General features: G+C 37.3%; 1 protein-coding gene across 6 annotated transcripts in view; it reads right to left on the minus strand.

Moving 5' to 3' along the window:
* Positions 1-6,284: 6,284 nt before the first annotated feature.
* Positions 6,285-25,037, minus strand: part of TBL1XR1 (TBL1X/Y related 1) — a 158,993-nt gene continuing 140,240 nt past the window's right edge. For all 6 annotated transcript variants that reach the window (XM_060171986.1, XM_060171984.1, XM_007518054.3 and 3 more), the window contains 6 exons: positions 20,628-20,749; positions 20,450-20,524; positions 15,078-15,205; positions 14,482-14,647; positions 12,355-12,456; positions 6,285-11,077 (listed from right to left, as the gene is read on the minus strand). In XM_060171986.1, the coding sequence (XP_060027969.1) occupies positions 11,051-11,077; positions 12,355-12,456; positions 14,482-14,647; positions 15,078-15,205; positions 20,450-20,524; positions 20,628-20,749 (620 nt within the window). In that variant the 3' untranslated portion in view covers positions 6,285-11,050. The remainder of the gene's footprint in view (positions 11,078-12,354; positions 12,457-14,481; positions 14,648-15,077; positions 15,206-20,449; positions 20,525-20,627; positions 20,750-25,037) is intronic.

Here is a 25,037-nt window from a genome sequence, read left to right on the forward strand (position 1 = left end):
ATACAAAGGGGGAAAAATGGCCACCAGGAGCAGTGGATTTGAAGTGCTGGGGTCCAGCAATAACCCTGATGGCAATAATAAAAAATTACACCTGTGATTTATCTACACACAAATTTTTTACTTAAAAAAAATTTAATGGCCATGTCTTACTACCAGAGAGGTGGTAGTAAAAAGGGAAGACAGCAATAACCAAAGGTGACTTTGATTAATATTTCAAAATGGAAGTCTAAGTGGGACAATTGAGGTAGGAGCCAAAGGAGAGTGATACATGAAATTCTGTGCCTTTGGAACTTGTTTCTTAATACTGATGCAGTTTCAGAGGATTTTCTATAAATAATAGATTACAAAGTAGATGTTTAGCATAGCATGGCTTTTAGAGGTGCATTTTCCAAGTCTTGACAATGCAGGAAAAAAAAAAAAAAAAAAACAACAACCAGCAGCTACTAAAGGGTAAGACAAAAACACAGAGTTTAAAACAATGGAACTGACCACAGGCACATATCATCATCCAACTATGTTGCCTTGCAGTGATGCACTTAGTTGAATACATATGTTACAATGCTATAATGACCCAGGTTCAAGCCCCCAGCCCCTAACTGCAAGGGGAAAGCAGATCTGCAGGCATCTCTCTTTCTATCTTCCCATTCCCTCTCAATGTCTCACTGCCTCTATTCAATAAAGGTAACTTTTAAAAAGTACGTATTTTCTCAGTGACAAAAAAAAAAAAAAAACACTTCACTCAAAATTGGGAAGAGGATGTTAGTAACCTTTACAAAAAAAAGATTCAGGGGGCAACAGACATGAAAAAAATGCTCAAAATTATTAATTAGCAAAGAAATGCAAACAAATGGAAACACCACTTTACACCAGTGAGAATGCCATACATCAGGAAGGACAGCAACACCAACTGTTGGCCATGATGGAGGGGCCTTTTGCACTGCTAGTGGGAATGTAAATTAGTTCAACCCCCGTGGAAAACAGTCTAGAGAACTCCAGAACACTACAGATAGACCTACTATATGACCCAGCAATTCCTCTCCTGGGATTTACCCAAAGGAATAAAAAATATCCATTCAACAAGATCCATGTACAACTATGTCCACAACAGCACAATTTGTAATAGCCTTAACTTGGAAGCAAGCTAGATGCTCAACCACAGATGAGTGGTTGAGAAGGGAGTGGTATATATACACACTGAAATACTACTTGGCCACTAAAAGTGCAGTATTCTTTGTCTCATCTTGGATGGAACCTGAAGAAATCTTAAGTCAAAAAGAGCATAAATACTGAATGTTATCTCTGATAGGTGGAAGAAGTAAAGGCAGAAAGGGAAAACACAGAGAGTGAAACCTGGTGGGGCTTATTGCAGCAAAACAAAGAATTCTAGGGAAGGGAGAAAAAAAGATGAGGAACAGGCACTGGGGTCCTGGCATATAACTGGCGAGACTCGCTATCCTGCTTTTACTAGAAAAAACAGGTAAAGGGGTATATGATTTGCACAGTAGGTCAGGAGGAGGAAGCAGTGTCTATCTGGCCTATGTATCTCTCAGAGTTGAAACTCAGAACCAGCCTCAATGCTTAAGCAAGTCCTGGCCATAGTTCAAGCAAATTATATATGCATACGTGGATTTTTTTTTCTTTTGGTAAATAAATGGGTACATGTATTTCCACAACAGTTAAAACTTGGAAGCAAGCTAAATGCCCACTGACAAGAGAAATTCTAAATATATATACTTAATGGAGTAGTTCACAGCAATTAAAAAGATGACATGTACTTCAAGACAAAATGAGTGGAACTAGAAGTGATTATGCTTAGTGCAGTCAGTAAGGAAGTGAAAGACAGCTAGCTACTGGATGGTTTCACTCATGTAAGGAGTAGAGAGAAATAAAATAAATGAACTTATTAAAAAAAAATCAATCAAAAAAACCACCCAAACCCCAAACAAAAAAAACTGTATCCAACTCACCTTGGGAGCACTACAGTAGCTATCTATGCCAGCTGGGGTGGGGACACAGAACTTGCGTGGTGCAAGTGTTGTGGAATTTACCTTATATAGTCTTACTTGTAATCATACTACCTGTAAATAACTAATAAATCATTAATAAAATAAAAAAGCTTTCATGTCAATCATTTTATCTAGGACTTCCTCTCAATTTCTGGCTGTCTCTATCAAATATATAAAGATAATGAAACATTACTAAGAAAATATTCCACAGTATGCCTCATCAGAGGCAGTGCTGGCCGGGGGGGGGGGGGGGGGGGCGTTTGGTATTGTGGTGTCTTTTCTCTATTTGGAAATGAGAAAGAATGAGAAAGCCCAGGAGCTATGACACCATACATATGCAATGTCCCGGCCCCACAAAGCTAAGTCCCCCTGTGCAAGTGGACACATTTGATTTTCAATGATGAGATGTCACACTGTAAAAATACTCAGACAAAACTGCTATTCTAATGTACATGCACTAGTTTAGTTACAGAAATACTGATATAGACCACTAGGCATTTTGGTACTCCCAAATTTAACAGAACTATAAAGGATTTAATCTGCGCATTGTACTATGGCAGAAATACTCTTCCATGTTTAACAAAATCTCAGCCATATCTTTTAACATTCAGTGACTAGTTATGTGTGCTTAGAAAGAAAAATTATAGTTGTTACCTCCTGCTACAGACTTGTCTTTTGTGTGTGGGGGGATATCTAAATTATTCTTTCTTCTTGTAAGTGTATTAAGTAAAAAACACAAAGCACTTTCCCCAGGGAATTTCACTTCCACAAATTTCTAAATGACTGCTTTTGAAATAAGATTCACTTAATGTCAGAAAATGGGTAGGTGGTTTTATAGGTTCTTTGAAAATGCCTATTGCTCAAGGTTTTGCATACCCATTCTAATCCTCAGAGCCATCTGTGAGGTAGGCACTATTATTAGCACAATTCTGCAGGTGGGAAGGCAGGTCATCAAACAGCTTAAATAAACAGGGAAGTTGGGATTCAACCCAGTCAGGCACTCTACCCTAACTTTCACGGTATGCCCACTCACATATAGCACTTGTACTGAAAGAACTAAGCCTGTGACTTTTAACTAGTCTCTTTTTAAAAAAAAAAAATCAGTATTACAATCCATTTAGTCTACCTGCCTTTTTTTCTTGGCAAACTGGGGGTCTTGAATGCCCACCTCTTGAGCCCATTTCTTCATTCTGAGAAATACTGAGGGAGAGGCACCCACACACCACAGCTCCCTACGCCAGTGCATGCACTCTACCTGGAGAACTCTTTTTTTTTTTAAATGTAAAGTGCTAAAAAATATTTGGAGGAACATATACCAACAACACATATTGACAGTGGCTAACATGGAAAAATTGAGTCTGGAAATGAGTTGTTTTTCTGGTTCCTTTTTAAGTGTGTGCATTAGAATAACTGTGTGTGTGGGGGGGGCGTGGGTGGTGGTGGCACACCCAGCTGAATGCCCATTACAATGAGCAATGACCCAAATTAGAGCCCTCAGTCCCCACCTGCAGGGGGAAAGCTTTGCAAGTGGTGAAGCAGGGCTGCAGTTATCTTTCTCCCTCCCCCTTTCCATTCCCTCTATCAAATCAATTTTTAAAAGTCATACAGCATGTCAATGGCATACCCTCTTTTATCACTACTCATCATTTATGGAACACAGACAAATATAGAGCATAAACATCTAGTGGTATATTAGCTAGGGCAAGGCCAGGTCTACTATCTTTAAAAGCATTTCAATGCACTGTAGGTCAGTAACCATTGGTGAAGAAAGTCTACTTACCTCTAACTTAGTACCGACTTTTATACTAATATTTCTCTTCCACACCTCTCCAACTTCAACCACATGTACTTGTATATGCTGAAATATTTCAACCACCTCACTCCAAAAGCAGCCACATTCCCTGTCCTATTAAAATTACTCGACGGTCCTGTAGTCTTCCTTTCGTTTCTTTATATTTACACCAGGGATGTAGCTCCCCATGTCTGCAGGGGTTTTAACCATTTGTTCTGTGTTCTGCTCCGCAGGGAGCCAAGTGGGAAAACTAGATCATAATCTGTGTCAACTGGTGGGCGGAACCAGTCAACAAAGGCTGAGATGCTTGGCTGGTTGCATACCTGTTTTGTCATGCGTGGAACCCAACTTTGGGCTGGGTTCTCTCAGCCCTGAGGGGAGCTTCAGTACTTTACCCTATCACTCCCTCTTCTCAACTTTCTGGAAAAACCCAGAGCAGTGAAAACCCCTGGCAATGACCAAATAGCAATAACTGACAGTGTTTAGATTCCAGCCCCCCCCACCCCGTACCCATAATCTGAATGTGTCTGCAAGCTGATTTTTTTCTGTATGTGAAACTGTAGACTCTAGACTGAGCCCCGGGCCTGAATTCTCCATGTGTTTGACTATATTCCAGGTGATCAATCAGTGCCTGATAACTCCTGGCCACAGCCTTCTAGCTCAAGCTTTTGATGTTTCCGGCAATACTACTCTCCCTACAGTTATTCTGACACTTATTTGTATAACATCTTTTTTTAATAGAATTTTGTGGGATGCCCAACCCCCAGGTCAGCAAAACTTTTAGTTACTTACTGAGTATATATAAGCAGGTGATCAAAGCATTCAGATTTTTTTTTTTCCCTTTTCTGTGTGGATTCTACTCCACTGGTCCTAGTTCTTTAAAAGTGATTTTGTTTGAACAATTGATCATACAAACCCAACAACCAAGAAACATTAATAATTGTCTTCTGTACTTTACTAAACACTTAGTGTTTAATATATTTTAAATTATAAAGAAGTTACAAGAAACTCCTAAAAAATTTAATACAAAAATAGTACAAGTTAGGACAAATAAGCATTGAGATATGACATTTGAGAAGGAACATGCAGAAAAAGTAGCAGAGGCTTAACATTTCATAGTTGACAGAAAGCTTTGGTACAGCAGAGAAAAGCACCATAAAACAACCGTCCATAGTGTCTTTTCCTCCACTGCGTTTTGCAAACGAATGTACTAGGGAAACAGTGAACTTTCATCTGATCTGCTATATATTTCATTAGGTAAGAAATCTGATCTATTATAACAGTAAGAACTACGAACTTAAAAATAATCCCTTCTGTGACTACTCAAATTGATTTCAGTCGGACCAAGTATGTATGGATCCAAATTCTTAGCAGTTCAAATTTTTCTTAAAAGTGTAAAACAGATTAGCAATCTATGCCTGGGCTGGGGAGAGAGTACAGCAGTAGCACACAGGACTTGCATGCGAGTGGTCCCAGGCTTTTATCCTCGGTACCACCAAGAGTCAGAGCAGAGCTATGCTCTGGTGAGGGGAAAAAAGGAAAAAAGAAAAAATATATATGTCGTGCAAATAAAGTCAATCCCTTAAAAACCAAAGGCTGCTAGCATCTAGGGTAGCTTATCACTTAAGTCACATATGATGAGGTTATATCTGTTTTTGTTTCCGCTTAAGGAAATGGAAGAGAAAGTCTGAAGACCTGGTGAGTTAAAAAAAAAAAAAAAAAAAAACCCTGGAAAAAAAGTTGAATAATTCTTTCCAAGAGTCTCTAATGCTAAAGGAGTTGGGGTTAATGAAAACTGGAATGGAACTAGTATCTTTGCTCATAAGAGATCACAATTTTTTTCTAGCAACCTATGTCGATAACTATGGAAGAAAATATAGTAGATTTATGTAAAAAAGAAATGCCATTAAGAAAGTGGAACATCCCGCCCTAAAAATCTCCAACATATTCACATTGTTTTGTGCTCAACTGTATGCTAAGCAAATGATTCTGAGGTCTCTTTCAGTTTATGTGAAATAAAGTCCCTTAACTACAATATTGATTTTTCAAAATAATTCAAAAGTAATTTATTTTTCCTTACTTGGTTATATGCTCTAATATTCTGTAATAAAAATAGTAAATCATCCCTTCATTTAAAAAGTTTATCTCCTGTGAGAAGTAATAAAATAGTAAATCTTGTAGTTTTATCTATGGGCTCAATTTAAAGTATCTAGCTCAAAAAACAACTATCTACGAAAACAGTGACTTGGGTTCAGATGGCAGTTGCTTTAATAACAGCAAGATGGGAGAGAATAGACATTATTTTCTGAAGGCTAACTTAGCAAAAGAGTTTATTCTACAAGAGAACATTGGAGAAGTAAATGCAATTAGAATGTAAACAAGAAGTTGTAAACAAGAAATAGCATCCCTCTCTCTTTACTTGACTAGTAAACAGTCTATACAAACTACATAGATATCAAAGGTTTTATATATGTACACAGCCAACATAATATCAAAATATATTTTATTCTGGACCTCTTTCAGATCTGATTCAAATTACAGTTGTCAAAGCAATACAATGCAAAGGGAAACTGCAACAACAACAACAAAAAAAATGTGCCTAAAAAAGGATAAAGGGTCACTGGGGACAAATCATTGTGATGTGAAACCAAAATACATCATGAGTGTAATTAACATGGTCCAGGACAGCATAGAACATCTCTATCAGTCTTCCTTACACAATAATCATGAAAACTGAACAATAAAGTTCTTTAACATGTACAAAAAACTGTCATGGGCTGGTTTACACTTTACAACAGTTTTAAAGTTAACTGGATAACTAAAGAAATGATGCAGACATCTTAATCCAGTGCTATAGGTAGGCTCACAGAATTAGACCCAAAGGATTTGTAAAAATCAAAATTAGAACATATTATAGCTACAATGTCAAAGTCAGGAAAGAAGAAAATTACTTCTGTATTTAGGGATTACAGAGCTACAAAATGCAGTCTGTCTGTTTTTGCTTATAATGAGATGGATAAGTACATCAGACTAGATACAACATGCAAAATGTTTTCTTGAACTTATCCAGAAACTCCAAAGAAAACATCATGAATAGTTTACTAGAAAAGAAAAATATGCCCTAGTTATTCACCCTGCTTCAACACTGTCAACGTAAAGGCAGAAATAAATGATGCTATTAATACTTCGGAACTACTGATATAAGACATCAAATTTCTAAATCAGTGTATTAAAAAAGTGAACACTTCCTCTTCTCTTCTACATTTAACTAGAATCATGTTTTAAAAATTGATATTGAATGTGATGCTTCAGAGCTACTACTGGAAGGAGTTAATTCATAACTTCCTCACTCTCCTTCCATCCCTGCTGATTTGGAGGGGAAAATACAAAAACAAAGGAAACAAAACCAATGAGGGTCTCTTGTAGATTTGCTGCTATTCCCCCAAATGTTGGCATCTGCTGCCATGCCACAATGTTGGTCCACTGAACAGAATTTCTGTGGAAACTGTCAACAGTAATTCACCAAATGCAAGTACCATCCTTAGCATGCGAGGATAAATGCAAGTTCTATAGAAATGTACAATGTGCTTTAAAAAAAAGAAAACTTTTGAAAAGAGTAAATAGCACTGCATTTGAGATATATTTTTCTGCTTATTAAAACAACTCTTTTGCTCACTAAGAATGGACATTTGTGAAACCTTAAAATTGCAAAAAATTGCATACTCCTCTTCATTCCTCTACTCAATAATAGTTTACATTACTCTTAACAAAATCATTCTACACAAACAGTAACTCCTTAAAAATAGTACTCTTTCATTAAATCTAATTTGACAGAAAGGAGTTTAAGGAAAAAGGAGTGCTTTATAAGTTAAGTGAAAAAGTACAAATCTTTGGCCTTTCTCTTGACATTTTTCATATGTCAAAAAGCAGAAAACCTTCATGTAATTCAATCTAGTGATTACTTTTTGCACCATAATTTTTTTTACACCACAAAAGGAGGCACTTTCAGTATCTGTAAAAGGTATTTAATCCTAAAACATACTTACCTAGAGAATAATTAAAAACCGAATCTGAGAAACTCTAAAACCTATTAGAAAATTAAAAGTTAGCACTTCTAAGTGTCATTTGAAAAAAAAAAAAAAAAAAAATCAATGATGGTACCTGATATAAGAAATGGGAATTGGAACAAATATAAGAACTTCCTGGGTTTTCTACATGAAAAAGAGAAAAAAAACGATATTTATGAAGTTTAAGAGTGACAGCTGCTATTTCTTTATGCTATTTTAATCAATGAGTCTTCGTTCAAGTTTTCCTTTCTATTTCTCCTTTTGTTAAGTTTCTTACAGAAGCTTATTAAACAACAATACACAATGGATACCATAGAAAATCTATGGGAATCTGATGATCTTTAGGAGTAAGCTATTAGAAAAAAGGAAAAAAAAAATAGAAGGAAAACGAACGAGAACCTCAAATATAGAACCTTACAGGCTGTGAAACATGGTCTCTTACAGTCATATTACTGCTCAAATTCGAGGCAACCTCATTTTTGTCTTTTGGAGCAGCATCGTGGCACACCAGCAGGCAGATGATGTTGAGAACAGCAGCAAAAATAAACAATTGTATGCCCATAAAGAACCCGATCCTACAAAATGGATACCTTTCAGATGAAGTTGGTACTTAAAAGACCCAAGACTCCAGGATAATAAAGCTCTGTATTTATAATCTTTTATATGTTCTACTGTGGCTATTATGCTTAAAAAGCTAAAGATAAAAAGGAAAAAAAAAATGGAAAAAATGACAAAAGCCATAAAAACGTAGCTGTCTACTTTGGCAGCTAAGTTGAAGAACTGCTTTAACCAACTGGGGAAAAAAAAAAAGTAACTATGCAAATGAATAAATTGTCCATATCAAAATACAAAAGTACTATCGATAATCACCTCTGACTTTCAGATTTAAATTCAGTGCAATTGACAAATGCATCACTAAAGAAAAATGCAGCTTAAACATACTCAAAACATTTGTGTCTATTCCTGGGAGCACATTTAAAAATTATTGCACAGATTTTTAAATTTTTATTTATTTTTTTTTAAAACAACAACAGAGGCCAACACAGATGTGGACCTCCAGCAATAAAAGCAGGATTTCAAGTGCCAGATACTCAGCATATTAGGTTTCCTACCTAAGTCACAGGGTAAGAGTTCTAAGTAACTATAATGTGATCCAAAACCCTAAGAACAGCTGGCACAAAACCATCATGAATGACTGCCTCTCTGGATGTGAATTTTAAAAAATATTATTACAGTATCATAGTCCCCACTAACAACAACTGGGATACATTTAACAATGCATTGTGAAATTAAGTGTATTTTCTTCAACAATAGCAAATGCTATCCTACCTTAGTAAAACCAAGACTTGCTTCAGTCAAAGCTGTTTTATGAAAATAGCAAAACAACAAATGTTTGAAAATCAAAGCTGCATTAGTTGGGTTAAATCAATTTCTACCTAAACTTAAAATATGGTTTAGATTTTAGTAGCAAAGACCTCAAAACAATTAGTGATGGAACTAGTGTTATAAATTTGCTAAGCTTGATAATAAGCAACTCCTTAATTAAGATCTTTGAGACATAAATTTGACAACTATGCTCCTCAAAATTGATACTTCTCAATTGTGACATTAATCATGACAAACCCTGTTAATCACACATATAAACATAGCCCCATGCTATCATTTGTAGAATCTGTATAGTTTAGCTTTTACTTGCATGAGCACGAGAAGAGATTTGATCTGATACATATATCTTTAAGAAAATACTTGATATTATAAACAGAGCAAAAGACATGATATACTAGTGATTACTGGAAAAAAAAAATAGCAGCTTATAGTCTTATCTATATTTGAAAAAAAGTAGTCACAAGTACCACAATGCAGAATCAGAGCAGCAGGGAGGTTAGTGCAATTATACTTTTTTTTTTTAATTCTGAATCACTGCTATTTAAAAACACCTTGAAGCAAGTCTTTTGTTTTAAAGATGGTTTCTTAAACTAAGGTAGCAAACATTTTGCCAAGTTATGGCAGTGTTATATGCCGTTATCTTGCTTTGTATAAAGAAAAATAACATGAGAGATTTTTAATACTGGAGTTTGGTTACATTACATCTTTAAGCTTCTACACAGAATGATGGACACTTTGAGAAGCTAATCCTTATCCAGAAACATTTTAATCTCTTAAAAAACAAAGCAAAACAAACAAATAAACAACAAAACCCCCCAAAACTACTTTGCTCCTTTTCACATAGTGCACATTTTAACCATAATTTAGTTATGGCTACAAAACATCAGAAATTGTTTATGCTTCTCTATGGTATTAAAAATTTTTTGTGCCCTTCTAGTCTTTAATTGGCAGAAATATGTCCCCCAAAAGAAACTATTGCATTGAAGCCACATCACCAGAAGAAAAAAAAAGAAAAAAAAGAAAACGGAAGAAAAAAAACAAAAACAAAGAAACCTAAAACAGAGCATAATACCCTTTTACTGATGTGTCTCACAGATTGACATGACCAAAGTCATATATTCTCATTTAACTTCCAATTCCTTCTTCTACAACATGCACCAACTGAATATATGCTCTGGGAGCCATAAAATGTACCAAACATCTATCTCTTCAAAAGAATGCATTAAAATACTTTTTAAGAATTTTTTTGTTTAAAAGGTGAAAAAAATATAAACAAGAAACTGATTCACTCCCTTACTTCATGCATCCATAAACTAAACCAAAAACAAAGTTTAAAAGCAAGAACAAACTACGCTGCAGGTTTTTGTTAAGTCCATTTTCGCTGTACATACAAACTGCTCAACTATTGAAGGGGAAAAAAAAATCCATTCGTGTCTGCTGATTCAAAGGGGAGTGACAAGGCTGTCGTTAGTATCCAAAAACTGGCATATGTATGGGCTGCTTTGATAATGCATATTCCTTTCTTCTGATTTTCATATCCAAAACTTCTAAATGCTATTTTAGGGGCACAGCAGATTAGATTCCAGCACTTGGTGAACAGAATTCACAAGCTGTGACAAAATTCTGTCATCTTCAGGGTGCAATTTTGTTTATATACACTGTATGTATATATTTCATTTAGGTTTGGCTGTAGTGGACTGGCCATGGTTCAAGTGGGACTGGAGCAGTACGTGGGTCAGGGACAGTCATTTTGGCTATGTACACATTCATAGTCGGTCCATGGCTTCCAACTAGTAGCGCTATTTCCGAAGGTCTAATACACAAACCTAGAAGAAAGTACAATCATCAACGACTGTGTTTAGAACTTCAGAGTACACTTTTAAATTTACATTTTCTATAATATAACTTGGCATCTTAATTCCAAGTTCACAAAACTGGGGAAACAATAATAACCAGGTAAGTTATCTTAGATACAACAAAACAACCATGAACTTTTTTTTTTTTTTGGTAATATTTACTCCCTTTTGTTACCCTTTTTTTTTTTTTATTGTTGGAGTTATTACTGATGTCGTCATTGTTGTATAGGATAGACAGAAATGGACAGAGGAGGGGAAGACAGGGAGGAGAGAAAGATAGACACCTGTAGATCTGCTTCACCGCCTATGAAGTGACTCCCCTGCAGGTGGGGAGCCGGGGGCTCGAACCAGGATCCTTATGCTGGTCCTTGCATTTTGCTTGCTGCACTACCGCCTGACTCCCATAAGCAAACTTCTATACTAGAGTGGAAGAAGCACACAGCTAACCACCTGAAAACACCATAAATTATATGAAACTACGGCTTTGGTCAGCAGCTGACAGCTATGCCTTCCCATTTTTCTTTTGCTTCCTGAGTCTTGGAAAATCAAACTAGTAATTATTGCTCAGCGTCACATACTCCTCAACTGCTTCTATTTCTCCCTCACGGCCCACGGGACTGTTCTGTAGGTAAAAGGCGGCAGAAATAGGCACTAAGTATTCAAATGTCTCTCAGTGTGGTTCTTTAGAGAGTTCTACTCTCTTTATAAAATTTTATGAATAAAGATATAATTAAAATAATTGTTCATTTCTTGATGAAGGAATGTCTTTTATAAAGACCTAACAATAAAAGCATCAATAAAAATATCAATATTGTATCATAAAATTTATTTTGAAAGGAACACTTTTATGAACGCTACAACAAGCCACATTTATTCAGTCTGCTTACACACACACACACACACACACACACACACACACACACCTTGAAAATACTTTATTGGGGAGTTGGGCTGTAGTGCAGCGGGTTAAGCGCAGGTGGTGCAAAGCACAAGGACCGGCATAAGGATCCCGGTTCGAACCCCGGCTCCCCACCTGCAGGGGAGTTGCTTCACAGGCGGTAAAGCAGGTCTGCAGGTGTCTATCTTTCTCTCCTCCTCTCTGTCTTCCCCTCCTCTCTCCATTTCTCTCTGTCCTATCCAACAACGACGATAACAACAATAATAACTACAACAATAAGACAACCAGGGCAACAAAAGGGAATAATAAAAATAAATATTTAAAAAAGAAAATACTTTATTATACTTACTGAACCATCTGATGCACTGGCTCCAACTTTGTCTCCTGCTGCATTCCAGCAAACTTCAAAAATCCCACCTGTTCCCCTATAGCTGTGAACTAGAGCACCTGTCTAAAAAAGAAAAAAGCTGAATTTTAAAAAGGATAACATAGCCAAGCAGCAAGGCAAAACACGTGATTTCTATAAGTCAGAAGCGAAATTTAACTTTATCTCCAAAATAAGTAAAAATTATAAAATGTTTTGAAATGTGGTGACACTCCTTTTGTAACACTAGCTTTTCCTAAAAGATAATTCACACACATTAGGAAGATGGAGTACAGTCAAGGATTAATAATAAAATACTAAGACGAAACATTCAAGTTGAAATGTTCTTACTCTAAAATTTACTTGAAAATGTAAGATTCTGGTTTAATAATCAGTTCAGCTAAGAAAGTATTTTGTAATTTAGTTCATAATGGGCTATTTTTTATTCCCCAAAAATATAGATAAGTTTCAGAAATTAATAAGCTCAATAGTCAAGAAAAAAACACTGGAAGGACATGGATACACACTTCACAGAAAAATACACATACACACACACACACACGGGGGTGGAGGAAGCATACTATACTTACCAGAGAAATTCCAGTGTAAAAAAACACAGAAATACCATTTTAACTCAAAGACTAGACTGTGGGGTGATACTTTCTCCTACATTGTCCATGAGAGTATAAAATGAAGACCATAGTATTTTATTTACCAAAAGCCCACCAAAACAATGAACATAAACAATAACAGATCCTATTTAAAAACAATAAAGACTTATTTCTAGGGGATCAAGAAGAAAATGGGAGCAAGACTTCTCAGTAAACACTGCCTCACATTGTTTGTGGGTACTTCTGACTTTATAATGTAATGAAGAATACTACCTGAATGTCTTACATGTTTCTAAAACCAACAGTGGATGTTGGTCACATAGACCTGTTCCCTAAAGGGTGGTTGGAGCATACAAAGTAAAATATTAAAATGAGTTTTAGGGGCTGGGTGGTGGTGCACCTGGTTGAACCGCACATGTTACAGTGCGCAAGAACCCCCAGTCCCCACCTGCAGAGTGGTGAAGCAGGGCTGCAGGTGTCTCTCTGTCTCTCGCCCTATCTCCTCATTCATCTCAATTTATGACTATCTCTATCCAACCCCACCAACGTGTCTTGGAGCTCTGCTTCCCCAGAACCCCGCCCCACTAGGAAAAAAGAGAGAGGCAGGCTGGAAGTATAAATCGACCTGTCAATGCCAATGTTCATTGGGGAAGCGATTACAGAAGGCAGACCTCCCACCTTGTGCATCCCATAATGACCTTGGGTCCATACCCCAGAGGGTTAAAGAATACGAAAACTATCAGGGGATGGGATGGGATATGTAGTTCTGGTGGTGGGAATTGTGTGGAGTTGTACCCCTCTTATCCCGTGGTTTAGTCAATGTTTCCTTTATATAAGTAAATTTAAAAATAAATATAATAAAAAATTTGAAATAAATTTTTTTAATGTTTTAAAAATGCCAGACTGTTTTCTCCACTTTTAGGAAATGACTTCTATAACACTGTCCCTGAAAAAGACAATGTATTCTTAGGTTTGTAGCTAGTGAGTCCCTGTGCTGCCATATCGTCTTTTCTTGGTGAGTTTGGGGGGGGGGGGGGGCACACTGTTCTGCACAGCTTCTACAAAGCCCGATTTTTAGAAAATATTCAACTTATACCACTTATCTAAGCCAACTTGAGACTGAGTTCTCATATTTTATGTCTTTAAAACTGTCGGAAAATTGAGTCTAAATTTAGTTCCAAAGTCTGATTTACATATGAAAATATCAGTTGGTATCAATTTATACTTAACTATAAGTAAACAAAATGCTTGTTTAAAAACCATTATCCAGGGCTAGGCAGACAGCATCTAATGGTTATACAAAGAGCCTTCCATGCCAGAGGCTTCAAAACCCTGAGTTCAACCCCCGGCACCACCATAAGCCAGAGCTGAGTAGTGCTCTGGTAAAATAAATACTAATAACTAAGTAAATGCTACAAAAGGAACGACAAAAATAAAAGTATTTACATAGGCAAATACTTTTTACTAGCTATAAGAGTACTTGACTACTAAACAGACATACCTGTGTGTTCCAGATGTGTACACATTTGTCAAAAGAACCACTTGCCAGATATCGGCCATCAGGACTGAAAGCTACACTGTACACAGGCTCTTGGTGTTTTGTCAAAGTATGGATGCAAATCCCTCGGTCTACATCCCATAATCTAACAGTAGAATCAAAGGATGCACTGATAGGAAGGAAAAAAATGATTCTGTAAGTAACGAAATATTCTCAGGCTCACTACATTGCACAATATTCAGCCATTCCTTATAGCTCGCCACAAATCCTTCACAAGAAACAGAGTAGGTAATGAAATAGACACTACTCGGGAATAAAAGCTCTGAAGCAGAAAACCCACTTAAGGGCAATGCTTGTAATCTGTAACATCCTTTCACTCTTTAAATAGCTGCTTTATACTGGCCCATGGTTGTATATACTGTATGGATCCTATTTCTGGTTCTTTATTTAAATGCCTGATAAATTTCATTGCTTCAATCCTCAACTGCTTATATTGTAGTCAATACTTAAACAATTCCTTTTGTGACAAATTCCCATTTTCCACCACATTTATTAGGTGGTTCACTTGTGCAAACAGAGAAGTATGAGAGCAATATTACCTTGCTAACATAAGGTTGGCGTTCGGATTATTTGTCCCTGGCCCCGTTGGACTCCACTTGATAGTATAAATTTCTTTATTATGTGCTTGCAAATCATGGACACAATTGTCTTGTTTCATACTCCATATCTAAAAAAGAAAAGCCAGAGAGAGAGAGAGAAATGTATATAACTGTTTCTCCACAGCACAAAAACTATGTATTCAAATACTATCTTGTCAGGGTTATAACCAGAACAGTGACTTTAGAGATTATAGAAATAATTTCAAAGAATTTTAGATGTGATTAGATACATTAAATATTTATTACTCTTCTAAAAATGGCAAATTAGTTTTAAGCCCTTTCCAAGTACTCAGTTACATAGCTTGAGAACTGAATTAACTATAAATTTATGACTACTTTTGATAGCTTCAGAAAGCACAGATAGTCCATAAATTCCTTGGGTCACAACAGGAGGGAAACACACAGAGGGAAAGAGAAAGATAAACACCTGCAGACCTGCTTCACCTCTTGTGAAGCGACAACCCCTGCAGGGGGGAGCCGGGGGTTCTAACTGGGATCCTTATGCTGGTACTTGTGCTTTGCACCATGGGTGTGTAACTCACTGCGCTACCGCCCGGCTCCCTGAAGGTAATAATGTTTATGTTGTCTCTGAAATAAAAGATTCTTTTAAAATTAAAAAGGAGAAAATATTTTACAATGGGAAAGGGAAAATAATCAAGAAACTTACAAACAAATAATAGTGATTCATGGAGAGCAAATACACATATCAAAAGCAAAAACCAAACTTTTAAGTTCTGTACATCAAAAGAAACAAGCAGTAATTAAAAATAAATAAATAAATATATATATACATACACACACATAAATGGAAGAAACAGATGCAAGCCACGCATACTATGAGAAACTGATTTCTTTAAAAAATGTAAGAAACTAGTACAATTCACAAAATAGGGAAGCAATCTAAATGTACATTAACAGATGGCTGGATGAGTAAGTTATGGCATACATACTCAATGGAGTACTCAGTGAATAAATATGATATTCAGTCCTTCAGGACAAAAATGGATGGAACTAGAGGTTATTATTTTTTAATTAATATTTTAATAAAGGTTTTATATATCTATTTATGCGAAAGACATAAGAGGAGAGAAAGAATTAGACATCACTAGACCCTGGTCCAAGCTCCCAGAGGGTTAAAGAATTGAAAAGTTATCAGGGGACGAAATGGGATATGGAGTTCTGGAGGTAGGAATTGTGTAGAACTGTACCCTTCTTATCCTATGGCCTTGTCAAGTGTTTCCATTTTATAAATAAAAACTTTTTTAAAAAAAATTCAGTTTTGGGGCTAGGAAGTGAGGCAGAGAGTAGAGTGCACCTCTGACCATGCGCAAGGCCCAGGGTTCAAGCCCAGTTCCCACTTAAAAGGTGGAAGCTTCAATGAATCAGTGCTGTAGGCCTGTGCCTCTCTTCCTCTCCCCTCCCTCCTTTCAACTTCTGTCTCTACCCAATAAATAAGTAAAATACAACAACAACAAATTCAGTTTCTAGCAGGTCCATATGGAGCAGCAGATAGTTACGACTCTTAAGCGTGAAGTCCCATGTTTGATCACCAGTATGACACGTGCCAGAGTGGTGGTCTAGTGTTCTCTCCCTGCCTCTGAGTCTAGGAATCTGCTGTTGTGTCTGTTGTAACAAGACCATACTGGAAACGTAAATTTTGTTAAAACACTAAACTTCCTATGTTTTGACTAAAATAAAATTCTTAATGAATCACAGAAAAAGCAACAATTAAAGTCGAAATGGTGATGAATAGAGAATGTTTCTCCAGCTGAAAAAAAATCATATATATGGAGAGGGAGAGAGATGTGGGTTAAAACTCACTATTTTTGAACAAATATTAAGAAGCCTACTGTTGAGACTAGCACAAATCAACTGTGCCTCATGTCTACAATGTTAATAAAAGATAATTTGCCATGTTTTTGTATCCTTGGCATCAACAGCCCCAATTAAGTAGATTCAAAAGAGATGTGTTAAAAATTCTTTTAAATCTGAACTTTCAACAGCACTGATATTGCTGACTGCTTCCACCTTTTGCATCCTTTAAAATACTTTCCCTACTCAATTTCCTCTTAGGTCACTCCTTAGTTTCTTTTTGGAAAAACATCCACATGAACTAGAAATTGACATTCTTAAGACTTATTTTTAAGGCTTTCCTCTTTATCTTACTCTATACTTCCGTAGTTTATGTCTATACTGTGCGCTTTTCTCCACATCCATGTTAATGAATGACCACCCATTGCTGCAAATCCCAAAACTTTATGTGAAGCTGAGAATTCCTTTCCAAGCATCAGACACACTGAGCACCAGGTTCACGAGTCAAGGTACTGCCCAAGTTTCTTACCCATCTGATGCTCCTTGTTCTTAGAGAATGGCTCCACTATAAATAATTGATCTATCTCGTTTCTATGTTAAAGCTCCTCGACTAGTCACTATTCTTAGGATAAAGTGGTGTTCCCCAACAAATACTGGTCCAGATATTTCTGTGTTCAGGCATGATACTAGCCCCCTTAGTTACTGGCCTTTTATTTTCCTGCACATGCCATACTTTGTTCAAAATGTGTTCACCTCATAGCCATAATGCATATGTATGTAAAATTAATTCAGACACAAAAGAAATAAAGCATTTCCAATAGCAATGGCTGATACTTTTCCCTTAAGATAAAGTATCCTCCTAAAAAGACAGCAGCTATTTAAGGCAAAATTCACCAGCTAAGCAAAGTTGCATTTAGTCTGTTCATGGAGGCAGTGGCTTTCCCTCGTGATTGGTAAACATCATCATATCTGAAGGGAGGTTGGGTCAACATACTTTGCCACTCGAGGAAGATGGGTCCTCCTGCCATGAGTGCAGCCTAAAGTGTTCCTAGTTATGACCACATAATGCGAGCTTAGACCTACATTGATCCAGAGGTTATACAGGCTCCTGTGCTGAATACAGGTGCCAGATCAAATCAATGAGGTTTAGGGATACTGATATCTATACACTTTCCCCATATTTGGGAGCTACTCTCTTCCTTGATAAGGCTTTCTAGTCCTATTTCCAACTTTGATGCCATCTCCCCCAGACAATAACTTTAGCCCATCAGCATGTTAGCTGTCAGGTTCAGGCAAAAACTAGTAAATCATAGGCCCCCTTGGAATATATCTAAAATAGAATTCATAGCTTCTTCTAAAATGGAGATCCCCAAATCTCATCTGCTATATTCTTGCCTTTAGCTTCCTGATTATTAAACAATTTGTTCTGCTTTTTATCTTAATGATTTTTTCAACCACCAAGTTGCAGATGGTGGCTGAAACCATGCCGCCAATCTGACTTCCCTGGGCAGATAACTTCCCCCATGTGTCCTGGAACCCCATCTCTCCAGAGCCCTGCCCCCACTAGGATAGAAAGATAGAAACAGGCTGGGAGTAAGGATCGAGAAAGAAGAACAGAAACGGAAACTAAAAGCAGGATTTGACTAAATCTAGAGTAGGGCACCAAAGTAAAAACTCTGTGGTGAGGGGGAGGGTGGACATTCGGCTTCCTGGGCTTTCTTGCATGCGTCTCTCAATTCTTATCAAATAATATTGCATCCGCCGATCACAACCTAATCAATGCAACGAGTGCCACCTCAGCATGCTTCACTTCAGACTGTGTGCAGAGACTTCAGGTGTGGAATGACAACCCTTCAGCTTCATCACTCGGGTGAGACCTTTGCTTTCATAGTATTCTCTAATTCCATTCCAGGTGGTTCACTTTCTAACAAAGTCCCACAACCTAGATACAGACCAGGTCCCCTGAGATAGAGCATATGCTCACATGTATCCACAAATTAGGGCAAAATATATACCTAAAAGCAAAAGTACACAATAGTCTGCAGTGAGTACCCCCCAACATTTCATCTGCACTATTCCAGCCTTTAGGTCCATAACTGTTCCAACAATTTGTTTGGCTTTGTATGTTAACTCTCTTTTCACCCACCAGGTTCCAGATGCCAGCATGATACCAGACTTCCCTGGACAGATGACCCTACCGGTGGGTCTCCGGGGAAGCGGAGCTCCAGGACACACTGGTGGGGTCACCTGTGTGTCCTGGAGCTCCGCTTCCCCAGAGACCCATCCTACTGGGAAAGAGAGTGGCAGGCTGGGAGTATGGATCAACCAGTCAATGCCCATGTTCGGCGGGGAAGCAATTACAGAAGCCAGGCATTCCACCTTCTGCAACCCACAATGATCTTGGGTCCATACTCGTAGAGGGATAAAGAATGGGAAAGCTATCAGGGGAGGGTATGAATGGGATATAGAGATCTGGTGGTGGGAACTGTGTGGAGTTGTAAGCCTCCTATCCTACGGTTTTGTTGATGTCTCCTTTTTAAAATACATAAATAAATAAATACATAAATACATAAATAAGCTTTCCTAAGCTTCTAATGGAGGGGATGGGATACGGAACTCTGGGGAATTGTATCCCCTTATCCTCCAGTTTTGTCAATCATTATTAAACCAGTAAAAACCAAACAAACAACAACAAAAATCATCATGTCTGCAGGCTTTTGCACTGCAGGATCAAAGTAAAATTATTTTCGAGAGAATTGCAGGAAAGCTTTCAAAGCTCATTTAACACATTTCACACAATTTATTTTGTGGCCAAATCTTTACATGTATAAATAAAACTTAATTGTGCCAACATATGATTTTCTAATAGTGAAAGACAATTCATCATAGCACCTTAGTATAATTCCAAGCATGCAGCTATGCTTTTTTAGCGGGATTTGGTATAATTATTCAGAAGGTTTATAAACTCCATTTCTGTTCTCCACATATCTAATAGAATTCAAGGAGCTGGCAGTAAGAAAACGACAATTTTCTGTAGGTCAGATGGACCAGGAGGTTTTGCAGAACAGATTACAGCTAGAGATGCTATAAGAGAAAATGCAATTCCTCCCAACAGAACCTTACCTGAAGCACTGTGAAGGCACTTAGAGAAAACCTGAGTCTGTACCGGCAGCTTCTGCCTGTATAACCACCTCGCTACTCCTTACGCTGCTCACTGTCTAGGACGGGGAGACGGTTTTCTGAGACACGAGGCTGATGTTTCCTCAGGCTATGCTGGCCACCTGCTTAAAGACGGTTCCTGTTTTTGTTTTCACTAACTCTTGCCTCTTGATTAACTGGCAAAATCTTCTTTAGTAAATATTCAAATGTTTAATTTACTTTAGAAAATATAAACTGTAGTGATTAACGATGTCAAGAATACTTACCCATCGCCCAGGTTTAAACACTGAATGAACACTGTGTCTTGCCCCCACCCCATTTCTCTTCATTATTCAAATTACCTTCAAAGTCATGTCATCTGAACAGGAGGCCAGGAGATTGCCAGTAGGGTCCCATTTGATAGCATTTACTTCATTCTAAGAATAAGAGCAAATTTTCACTGTATAGAGTGAACTGTATTTCAAACAACAGTTATTCATCAAGATCATTTAAGGAGGTGAGTAAAGAAAGGTTTCCTACCGTGTGTCCCTGGAATGTTTTAATAGGTCTGTCTTGTCCTAATTTACAGACATGAATGCACATATCTGTACTACAAGAAGCGAAGGTGTTGTTGCTTTGCCAGTCAACATCCAGTGCTGGTGCTGAAAAAGAATAAAGGCTACGTTTCACTGACTGCTCATCTGCTAAAATAGGAGGCTGTTTTTTTAAAATTTTTAAATATTTATTTTTCCTTTTGTTGCCCTTGCTTTTTACTATTGTTGTTGTTATTGATGTCATCATTGTTAGATAAGGCAGAGATAAATGGAGAGGGAAGGGGAAGTCAGAGACGGGGAGAGAAAGACACCTGCAGACTTGCTTCACCGCCTGCATGTGGGAAGCCGGGGGCTCGAACCAGGATCCTTAGTTGGTCCTTGCACTTCCCGCCACCTGTGCTTAACTGCCGGACTCCCAGATTTGTTTTAAACCATGTTGGGAGATGCAATGTTACCAGAAACTTGAAGTATTCTACATTATACAACCCCCACCAACCCCCCCCCACCAAAATTCTGAGCATTCAACTGACAAGAAACGTGGGTTTTACTCCCTAAGCAAGTCACAAATCTCTCATGCTATCTATTTCTCTGAAAAAAAACTGGGGATGACATTTTTAAACTCATACGCAAGTACTAAAGGAATTAAGTGAAATGATGTAAAAAAAAAAAAAAAAAGTACTTTTTAAATTATAAGCCAAACAAAAGTTACACTGCAATCATTCCCAGTATCTATTCAACTGATAATTAGCATATGATTTGCAGGTTCAGTTTTTCCCTAAACTGCCATGTATCTTTTAAAGTCTACACCACTGGATTTAAAATATTAGAAAGCCAAGATGTGGATAGCACTTAATTCTTACATTGGCTCTGAAATGATTTAAGTTTCATCCATTTCATTTTTATCTGATTTAAAGTATAAAAGCCCATTATAACTAGCAATGCAGGTAAGTGAAAATAACTAGGGTAAGCAATATAAAATAGTGAATTATAAAGCAGGAATTATATACTATAGCTCAATAGTTAAGAATAATTCTTACATTTCAAGGGAGAAAACACAGTAACAAAAGATGTATCACACACACACACACACACACACACATCCTTTTTCACCATTTATGAAAGAAGTTTACTATTTAAAGCAAAAACTTGAGATTAGAAACATAGTAATCAGTATTTTTTTTTATATTTCTTTATTGGGGAATTAATGTTTTACAGTTGACAGTAAATAGAAGTGGGTATATGCACAACATTTTTCAGTTTCCCACATAACACTACAATCCCCACTAGGTCCTCTGTTACCATGTTCCAGGACCTGAAAGTAATTAGTGTTAATGACATGTTTTGTGTCCTCATTACTAAAGAAATAAAGTATATAATAGAGTGGTTTGGGAGGTGTTGCAGTGGATAAAGCATAGGATTCTCAAGCGTGAGGTCCTGAGTTCAATCCCGGCAGCACATGTACCAGAGTGATGCCTGGCTCTTTCTCTCTCCTCCTATGTTTCTCATTAATAAATAAATAAAATATTTTGGGGAAAAAAGCATATACTAGAGATAGTCAACACTGACATCTATGGGAAAGAAAAAAATAATTCATTACATGACTCTAAGGGAAACAGTAACTAGCTATGATGATAATAAATATATTAAAACTGGTGTCTTGAGCACTGCTAGACTAGTAAGCCAAGGAATGTAACACGCAAGGTTTGAGAACGTTCAGCTACAGAAATCTGGTGGGAAGGGGGGGAAACACTGAGTGGGGGGAGAATTAAGAAATTTAGGACCCAAAAAGAAACAAAACAGTTTTAAAAAAGACAGGGCAACAAGCATCAGTGAAACTGGTTAAAGAGAAATCAGATAGGAAATTAAAATGTAGAATAAAACTCAAAAAAGCAAATGGTCATATATGATCAGACACAAAGATCCAGTAACTAGCAAGGTAAAATTCACAGTGTGTCATTTCCATAGAAAAGCAAAATGGAGATCATAGATACAGGAAAATTTAAGCAAAATGAAGAGAAAAGAGCAAATCAATAAACTGATCTAGAATAGGTGTATATATGATGGAATAGCAGTCAAAAATGTTAAAGTACTAGTAACTGTCTGTTATACACAGAATGGTTCTTTTTATACAGTGTAAACTACTGGTTTGTGGAAAAGTAATGAATGATGCCTTTTTACACACAAAAACATAACCTGACTTTTTTAACAACCCAAAAGAATATCAGAGGTTGCCCAGGATGAGGAAGAATGACCCCAAAGGTCTGGGAAGAGACTTCCAAACTAAATTACATTCACTATCTTGAGTATGGTAGTGGTTTCAAAGGTGTATGTACAAGTTTAAACGTGTTAAACTGAATAAATTGTTTTTAGTTTATTATTATACCTCAATCAGGTCTTTTTAAAAGCCCAAAGGCATGGCAAAAAAAGAATACTGTGAATAAAAAGAAAACCTTTTTCTCTGTAAAAACTACTCCAGTACCATCAGCCTTGTCTATAGTTACAGTCAGGGCTGAATTAAGATTACATATACAAACAGCACCATCTCCAGCAAAAATGCGGTACTTAAAATTACATGGTAGTCCAGCACCAAACACACCTCACTTCAATTTTCCTCTCCTAGGAGCTTGAAGAAACTTTAGACATAATAGTCAGACTTAAGGAAAGTCATCTGGTTGAAGAACAGAAGCAAAAGCAAAAAGGAACTGACTGGGAAGACAGCATAATGGTTACACAAAAAACTTTCCTGCCTGAAGGACTATGGTTCAACTGGAGGTTACACCTTAAATCTGACTAGCCAGGACATAGGGCAAAGATCTATGTATACTTATAATCATAGCAGCACAATTGGTAATAGCAAAAACCTGGAAGCATCCTAGGTGTCCAACAACAGCTGAGTGGCTGAGATAGAATACTACTCAGCTGTTAAGAATAATGAATTCAGGGAGTCCGGCGGTAGTGCAGTGGGTTAAGTGCCACGTGGCGCAAAGCGCAAGGACTGGCATAAGGATCCTGGTTGAGCCCCCAGCTCCCCACCTGCAGGGGAGTCGCTTCACAGGTGGTGAAGGAGGTGTCTATCTTTCTCTCCCCTTCTCTGTCTTCCCCTCCTCTCTCCATTTCTCTCTGTCCTGTCCAACAACGACGAAATCAGTAACAACCACAATAACTACAACAATAAAACAACAAGGGCAACAAATAAATATTTAAAAAAAAAAAAAAACAGAATAATGAATTCAGTGTGGTCCGGGAGGTGGCACAGTGGATAAAGCATCTGACTCTAAAGCATGGGGTCCTGAGTTCAATCCCCGGCAGTACATGTACTAGAGTGATGTCTGGTTCCTTCTCTCTCCTCCTATCTTTCTCATTAATAAATAAATAAAATCTTAAAAATAAATAAATAAAAAGATTTTTAAAAAATTAACAAATTCACTTTCTTCACCTCATCTTGGATGGAGCTTGAAGGAATCACATGAAGTGAGATACACCAGAAAGAGAACAGGGGATGATCTTACTCATGATAGAAATTGAGATATAAAAACAAAAGGGGATCACAAAGCAGAACTTGGACTGAATTTGGTGTGCTGCACCAAAGTAAAGAACTTAGAGAGTGTGGTGTCTCTGTGTGTGTGTGTGTGGGGGGGGGGGGGGCCTGCCTGCTTTCAGGTCTTGGTGCAAGATGGTGGATGAAGACGTAGGCTAGGGATGACACTGTCTTAGAGAAGAAAAAAAAAATATTATTATTTAACTAAATGTACTTTCTTTTTAAGATAATTATTATTATCTTTATTTATTGGATAGGGACAGCCAGAATCTAGAGGGCAGGGGGAAACAGAGACAGAGAGACACATGCAGCATCACTTCTCCACTTGCAAAGCTTTCCCCCTGTGGGTGGGAACGAGGGGGCTTGAGCCCAGGTCCCTGCACATTGTAATACATGTGCTCAAGCAGGTGCGCCACCACCAGGCCCCAGAAATTTTATACATATATCAATAACTTTATTTACTATAAGTCATTAATTTTCCCCCAGTAATAATAAATAAGTATTACATAAAAAATCTGGGACTACAGGGCTCTGGGAGGGAAGGGAGAGAAAAGAGAAGAAGGCAGGAAGGAAAAGAAATATTGGTTCAATAATATTGGAAAAAATCATTCTCCGTCTTATTTCACTTGTTTAGTAATACTGAATAGAAAAAAATTAAAAAGCAAAATACCAAAAGTTTTAAGGTTTCTTTTTTCCCCCCTCCAGGGCTACTGCTGGGGCTCGGTGCCTACACTACAAATCCGCTGCTCCTGGAGGCTATTTTTTTTTCCCTTTTGTTGCCCTGCTGTTTATTGTTATAATTATTATTGTTGTTGTTATTGCTGTCATTGTTGTGGGATAGGACAGAGTGAAATCGAG

Source organism: Erinaceus europaeus, chromosome 14 (assembly GCF_950295315.1).
Source record: "Erinaceus europaeus chromosome 14, mEriEur2.1, whole genome shotgun sequence".
Taxonomy (NCBI): Eukaryota; Metazoa; Chordata; class Mammalia; order Eulipotyphla; family Erinaceidae; genus Erinaceus; species Erinaceus europaeus.